This window comes from Silene latifolia, chromosome 1 (genome assembly GCF_048544455.1).
Source record: "Silene latifolia isolate original U9 population chromosome 1, ASM4854445v1, whole genome shotgun sequence".
NCBI classification, from domain to species: Eukaryota; Viridiplantae; Streptophyta; class Magnoliopsida; order Caryophyllales; family Caryophyllaceae; genus Silene; species Silene latifolia.
The window spans coordinates 11,141,065-11,148,685 of record NC_133526.1 but is presented as its reverse complement, the minus strand read 5'-3'; the positions used below and the strand labels follow the sequence as shown (position 1 = coordinate 11,148,685).

The window sequence follows — 7,621 nt, the reverse complement described above, 5'->3', positions numbered from 1 at the left end:
ATGGTATCGAGCCAAACTTAAAACCTAATTAAAATCATCATTTTTTTTCTCCTCCTTGCCATGTCTGGTGGAGGCGTTCCTCAAACGGATACTACTTCCGTTTCAAAAATCGACCGTCTATCACCTTTCTATCTCGGATCCGGGGATTTACCGAGCCTCAAATTGTCTACAATACTTTTAAATAATCGAAATTATGATGATTGGAGCCGCTCAATGCGGATGTCATTAAAATCACGTCGAAAATTTGGTTTCTGTGACGGCACGGTCAAGAAACCTACTGACGAATTTCTCCTAGGGCAATGGGAAGTCGTCCACTGTACGATTGTCTCATGGCTTCGAGCAACTATCGACCCTTCAGTCCTCGAAAGTGTTCCTTATGTCGAAGATGCATCTGTCATGTGGAATGACTTGGCCGAGCGGTTTGCTGTAGTCGATGGTACGTCAATTCATAATTTGAAAACTGAACTTGGCGAATGTCGGCAAAAGAAAGGTATGTCTGTCACACAAGATTATGGCAAATTAAAATCTCTTTGGGATGCAATTTCTGTTCATGAACCTCCTTTTGCCTGTGAATGCGGTAAATGCACTTGTGAAATTTCCGCAAAAGCCATTAAAAGACTCGATAATGAAAGACTACACCAGTTTTTTATGGGGTTAGACCGTAGCTTGTATGGACCTCTCCGTAATCAACAATTCCAACTTGACCCGCTGCCATCCCTTAATCGTGGCTATCATGCCGCCCTCCAGGCTGAACGCCTGCTCCAGGACGATGCCCCAGCGGATGTGACGGATGTTGTTGCATTTGCGGTTCCTGGTGTATCTCGAACCCCTGCCGAGTGGAAAGCTTTACGTGAAAAAGAAAAAGCGGAACGCCGTAAATTATTTTGTTCTCATTGTGACATCTATGGCCACGATCTGAACTCTTGCTTTATTAAGAGTGGCAATTTTCCGGACTGGTGGGGTAGTCGGCCACGCACCCTAGCCGAATTACGCCGCGGCAAACAGCAGGGTTCGGGTCGTCAAATGGGTACTGGCTCGGGGTCTGCTACGGCTTCTAATGCTGCTGGAACAGTGCATGCTAATGCACTTAATATCATCTCCCTGATCGTCTTTCGGGTAAGTCTATTTCTTGGATTGTCGATACCGGCGCGTCTAACCATGTCACAGGTGACTTCTCTTTGTTTACGGACAGCATGGTCATTCCTCCTCGTCCTGTGGGGTTACCTAATGGCAAAAGAATTATGGCTTCTAAAATGGGAACCATTCGTATTGATGCTCTTATCACCTTGCGACGGGTTTTATTTGTTCCTCATTTGACTTGCAATTTAATCTCTGTTTCCCAATTAACAGCTGATAATGATTATATGTTGCAATTTACTAAAGATCGTTGTCTTATACAGGACCGTTCCTCGAGGAAGATGATTGGAGTTGGTGAGCTTCGGGATGGACTGTTTTTATTGTCTTCCACGGGTCCGACTACTACGGTGCACACGGTTGACACTCTTTGCTCTTATGAGTTATGGCATCGACGCCTTGGTCATCCGGGAGGCAATGTGGTTAAATTTTTACCTTTACCTCATTCTATTTCCGTTAATAAAAGCTTGGTGTGCGACGTGTGCCACCTAGCCAAACAAACTCGTGCTAGTTTCAATTTAAGCGAGAATATTGCATCGGATATTTTTAATTTGATACATTGTGACCTTTGGGGTCCGTATCGGACTCTCTCCACTTGTGGCGCTAAATATTTTCTCACTATTATGGACGACTGTTCTCGTTCGGTTTGGGTCTATTTATTGCTTGCTAAAACGGAAGCCACAAGTGTGTTTATGCAATTTTTGTCGATGGTTCAAACACAATTTTCGAAACAGGTGAAAGTGGTGCAGAGTGACAATGCCACGGAATTTAATCACATGGCCGAATATTTTTTACAACAGGGTATTCATTTTCAAACCTCATGCATTGGCACGCCCCCAACAAAATGGTCGTGTCGAACGTAAACATCGGCATATCTTAAATGTTGCCCGAGCTTTGTTATTTCAGGGGCGTCTTCCGAAACATTTTTGGGGTTAGTGCGTACTTACAGCCGCCTATTTAATTAATCGCACTCCTTCCAAAATTCTTAATCACAAAACCCCATATGAAGTTTTATTCGGTACGTCTCCCTCCTATCAAAATATGAGAGTTTTTGGCTGCCTTTGTTTCACTCATAATCAACAAACTCGCGGTGACAAATTTGAACCTCGTAGTCGAAAGTGTATTTTTCTTGGGTACCCTCACAATAAACGAGGTTGGAAGGTATATGATATTGAGACAGGCTCCATTTTTATTTCCCGTGATGTCGAATTTCATGAGGATTCTTTTCATTATATGCCCTCTAATTCCACGCCTGTTTTGACCCATGAGCATGACTTCTTCTTTGTTCTTGATGAACCTGATGATGCCTCTATTGATACCGCTACTCCCGCCACTTCACAGCCCTCGGAAACGGTGTCCGAAACTGCACCCATTACCTCGGAAACAGAACCCGTGACAGACCCAGCTGCCTCTGTTTCCGGTCCCGCACCAGACACGGGTCATGCCACTGGTTCCAGCGATAATGTTGGCCGCGGACATCGGTTAAAAATTCCAAATTTCCGTTTGAAAGGCTATGTTCTCGACTCTATTCACAGTCCATCTTCCCCCGACTCACCTACATCTCCGTCATCTCCCTCAGGTACGCCCTATGACTTAGCTAATTTCGTAAATTGCAATAAATTTTCTTCTCGTCATAAGCATTTCCTTGTCGGTATTACTACGGGTGTCGAACCCCCGTCCTTTAAAGTTGCAATTACAGATGCTGGTTGGTGTACCGCCATGAAGGAAGAAATAGATGCTCTCGAATCTAATGATACATGGGAGCTAACCGACTTGCCACCTAATAAGAAAGCTCTTGGGTGTCGATGGGTTTATAAGATAAAATACAAGTCCGACGGTTCGATTGAGCGATTAAAGGCCCGTGTTGTTGTGTTCGGTAATCACCAAGTCGAGGGACTCGACTATGGCGAGACATTTGCACCGGTCGTTAAGATGGTAACTATTCGTACTTTCTTAGTTGTTGCCGCTGTCAAGAAATGGGAATTACATCAAATGGATGTCCATAATGCGTTCTTACATGGCGATTTGAATGAAGAAGTGTACATGAAGTTGCCTCCGGGTTTTGGTCGTGGTCACGAGGGTAAGGTTTGTCGTTTAAAGAAGTCACTTTATGGACTTCGCCAGGCCCCACGATGTTGGTTCGCCAAGCTCGCTAGTGCTCTTCGTCATTACGGGTTTCGGCAATCTTACTCCGATTATTCACTCTTCACATATACTATGAATGACGTCCGCTTACATGTTTTGATTTATGTGGATGATTTGGTAATTGCGGGGAATGATTCTCAGGCCATTTCCGTCTTCAAAGTATATTTAAATAGATGTTTTAAAATGAAGGATTTGGGTTCCCTAAAATATTTCCTTGGTATAGAGGTAGCCCGAAATTCAGACGGCATTTTTCTTAATCAAAGGAAATATACTCTTGACATCATCACCGAAACAGGTCTCTTGGGTGCAAAACCTGCCTCCACCCCAATGGACCCGGATCACAAGCTGAGCGTGAACGGCAGTCCCTATTTGGATGATCCCGAACGATATCGTCGTCTCATTGGTCGCCTTATTTTTTTGGCCGTCACGAGACCGGACTTGACCTTCTCCGTACATGTTCTCTCGCAGTTCCTTACTAAACCACGGACCGCTCATATGGACGCTGCTCTCCGGGTGGTACGTTACCTTAAAGGAAGTCCTGGCCAAGGCATTTTGCTTCGGTCCAACAGCTCTTTGACTATTTCAGGGTGGTGTGACTCGGATTGGGGTACTCGTGCCCTTACACGACGATCCGTTACCGGCTGGTTTGTTTCTCTTGGTGACTCTCCCATTTCATGGAAAACCAAGAAACAGCATACGGTGTCTCTTTCATCAGCTGAAGCCGAGTATCGTTCTATGGCGGCAATTGTTTGTGAACTTAAGTGGCTTAAGGGTTTGCTTGCTACTCTGGATGTACCCGTTTCCGCCCTATGGAGTTATTTTGCGATAGTCAATCTGCGATACACTTAGCTCAAAATCCAGTTTTTCATGAGCGAACCAAACATATCGAGATTGACTGTCACTTTGTTCGCGATGCTATTACGGATGGGCTGGTTACACCTATGCATGTTCCTACAAACGAACAAGTTGCTGATATCTTTACAAAGCCTTTAGGAGTCCGACAATTTCACTACTTACTCCGCAAACTGGGCATTATTGATTTCCATGCTCCAGTTTGAGGGGGGGTAATAGACAATAAAATTGTGCTAGTCAATGTGCAATATTATTGTTCCGTATTTAGCTCTTATTGAGTGTGTTCCGGGTGTAATTCCAGAGCAAGTATCGTTACCACCCTTGGATTGTAGAATAATGTCTTGAGTTGACCCCTTCTTGCTTCTATCGTTCCTCTCGGCCTCTCCTGCAACAATGAACGAACTGAGGGCTTGGCTTTGTGCCAAGCGTACTCACTCCGACGCTCAAGTCAGTAAACTTAAAGGATTAAGTTGTGTTACTTGGCTAGGTGTGTATTGTAGAGAGATAAAGAAGATATTACCAGATGAATAGTGTATTTAGGTTAAGTTGTGGGATCCTTTTCTCAATGAAGGTTGAGGAGTATTTATAGACTTTCACCTTTTGTCACGTAGTGGCCAAGTGGCCAAGTGGCTAGCAGGTGGAAAGACCGTTCTACCCTCGGCCGATGGACCTATGGCAGGCCGGCCGACGGGTCTTGGATATGAGTACGCGGATATGTGTCCCGGCTGATCAGTTGCCAGGCCGAGACCAGTGACAGCCGATGGATAGCATCGGCTAGCTACATCGATATGTTGACATTCTTTGTGGATGTCTCGACCTTGCTCGGTGTGTTGACTTGGTCAAGGTGCGAGAATATGCCCCATCAATTTGCCCCAGCGTAGTCTATGCCGTGGTATGGGCTCCGATGTATGCTGAGCATATATTCTGCACAAGTAAAAATTTCTTCATCGGCGAGCATCTTCGTCGGCTTGGTCATGTTGAGGCCGTACCATACACCATATCCCCCCTCCACATGGATGCGTAAAGGGTATCCGATGTGGAAAAGAACATGATTTGGCCGAGACCGGGGTGAGAGTCTTAGGTTGATTTTGATTGCCCCCGGCCGGTGCTTCCTAGCTTGGTTGATCAGGTGGCCGGCGGAGACTAGATACCTAGGAATTTGTTGAGGAAGATGAATAGTCGAAGAGATGTGAACGGGCGTGTTGAAGACGCTTGGTCACTGTTGCATTGATTGACGTTTAACTGTTGCGACGATTGACATTCCGTGGTTGCATGCTCGACACGTGTCTGCTCGTTGATTGGCTGTCGCTTCATGGGCTGCTCGATTGGTCCTTCTTCATGGGCTTTTTCCTATAAATAGGGCAGTTTTTCCGTGATTTTGGCCACTAATTTCATTTTCTCAAATTTTCTCCAAAATCTTCATCTTTCTAAACTTTCAAGGGCTTCCTTTTCTTCCGATCTTCAGAGTCTTTGATCCGGCGAGTGTTTTTTTCTTTTAAGGTAAACAAACGAATTTTTCTTTTATCTTGCTAGTAATTTGTTGTGAACATGTCTTCTGCTGATGCCGGGACTAGCACTTCTGCGCCGGGGGGTTCCCCGTCGCGTCTTGACGAGGAGGGGATACTAGATGCCATCCCGCTAAGGTTTGGGGGCCCTAGGTCTCCCTCTCCCGTAGTTGGCCTGTCCATTCCGGAGGAAGGGGAGGATGAAGATGATGCTGATGATGATGGTGAGAGGGCTCCTGTTGATGGTGAGAGGACGACCATCCCGGATCATGGTGAGGCCTGCAGGACTGGCCTCGACCGTGTCTGGACAAACAAATTCGCAAGCAGCTCCGGAGGGACTCTTTTCGGAGATCATTTCTCCTTCGGTGAGAGGTATAAAATTGTTATCCCTGAGGAGGGTCAGGTGGTCTGTTGCCCTCCCCCGGGCCATATCGGCGTGTACATCAAGCATTTGGAGTATGGGCTCCGGTTTCCTTTGAACGAACACGTCGCGGCCATCATCAAAGCTATGAACCTTGCCGTGGCTCAACTGCATCCGTTGGCCATGAGGACGATAATCGGCTTTGTGTGGCTCTGCCTCTTTAAAGGGGAGGTCCCTACGGTCAACTTATTCCGCCGACTTCATAGTCTTCGGCCGTCAATCGCCCGAAAGGTGGGGTGGTACAGCGTGCAGACGGAGCCAGGATATGTCTCCGTAAACAAGCTTACTTCCTGCAAAGACTGGCAAGAGCGATGGGTGTATGTCCAAGTGCCGGAGGACTACCCATTGCCTCGGTCTTTCCAGAGTCCCGTTCACTTGCGGTGTGAGACCCGGGAAGAGTATGAGAAATATATCTCCCGGGGTAGCAAGGTCAAGATGGACGCTTCGTTGGTCCCTCTTACTGCGGATGAGAGGCGGGCAATGCATTGTTTGATCTTTGAGAAGGGATGGTTGCCCCCAACTCAGATTATTCTTCAGGACGAGCTGCTATGCCGCGTCGGCCTCATACCGGCCCTCAGCCGTGGTGAGTGGGGTCGGTGTGAGGCCCACCTTTGCTTGTTATGTTCCTGTTTGGAGCTTTCTTACTTCCTTTATGTAACTCTTGTTTGATCCCTTGCAGATCGGTTTGGTCAGGATCTGTCTGAGAAAGACTTGGAGAGGCTGGGGCTTGATAAGGACGGGAAGGTTCTCATCCGTCATCCTACGGCTGAAGCGCGTGATCGCCGACTGTCCCCTAACGAACTCATGGACAAACAGACGAGGGCGTTGGATCAGGAGACGGCTCAAGCACGGGTTCTTGGCGGCGTGCCGAAGAGATCAAAGAAATCAGCGTCCAAGCCGGCGGCGGCGTCTGTGCCAGCTCCCTCTTCGACCCTCGTGGTTCAGAAGCCTGTGGAGGTCGTCGAAATCGTTGACGGGTCGGTGACTGTTGCTAAGGGCTTTTCTCCGAAGAAGAGAAAAGATCCTCCGTCTGCTTCCAACGCTGCCGGGGAGAAGACTGACTCAGCCGGCCCTCGAACCAAGAGGGTCCAGACTGGTACGGATCTAACTTGTGGTTAGGATTTAGCTGGTTCGTTAGACATACCAGATGACCGGCTTTCTGATGTGTCAATGCATGGTGACATGGATGCTTTGTGTAAATTTTTTGTAGATCCTCCTTCGGCAGCCGCCGTTCTCACTGAACGGCAATTAGAGAAACAGCCTGAGAAGGTTGTTGAGAAGGCGGGTGACAGAAACATCGTCGTTGACTCCTCGGCTCAGAAGATTTCTCCCTCCGAGCTTGTGGCAGAGGGTGTGAAATGTTATAAGAGGATGGCCAAGTGGACCCAACAAGCCGGCTCCTATATCTTGGAGCAGGAGAAAACCATGGGCCAAGCTGCGCCGCTGATCGCAAAGCTTAAGCTCGATCTCTCTGCCGCAAAGGGGGAAGCCACGAAGGCTAAACAGGATCTCTTTGCTTTGCCACCGGCGTGTGGGGGGAGATTGAGAAGGCGCTAGGGGCCGA

The 7,621-nt window shown here is 47.4% G+C and overlaps 1 protein-coding gene across 1 annotated transcript; it reads left to right on the top strand.

Moving 5' to 3' along the window:
- The first annotated feature begins 213 nt into the window (after nt 1-213).
- On the top strand, nt 214-7,176 carry LOC141637318 (uncharacterized). Its single transcript, XM_074446883.1, has 4 exons — nt 214-1,116; nt 1,401-1,548; nt 2,315-4,051; nt 6,737-7,176. Exons 1-4 carry the CDS (start codon nt 214-216, stop codon nt 7,174-7,176), a joined length of 3,228 nt encoding a protein of 1,075 aa, XP_074302984.1.
- The last annotated feature ends 445 nt before the right edge of the window (nt 7,177-7,621 follow it).

Excerpts from the sequence above, each read along its gene's own strand:
- LOC141637318 (XM_074446883.1), top strand. The coding sequence starts at position 214 with ATGCGGATGTCATTAAAATCACGTCGAAAATTTGGTTTCTGTGACGGC. Across the intron at positions 1,117-1,400 it reads TCTCCCTGATCGTCTTTCGG|GACCGTTCCTCGAGGAAGAT; the intron begins GTAAGTCTATTT and ends TGTCTTATACAG. Across the intron at positions 1,549-2,314 it reads ACGCCTTGGTCATCCGGGAG|GCTCCATTTTTATTTCCCGT; the intron begins GCAATGTGGTTA and ends ATATTGAGACAG.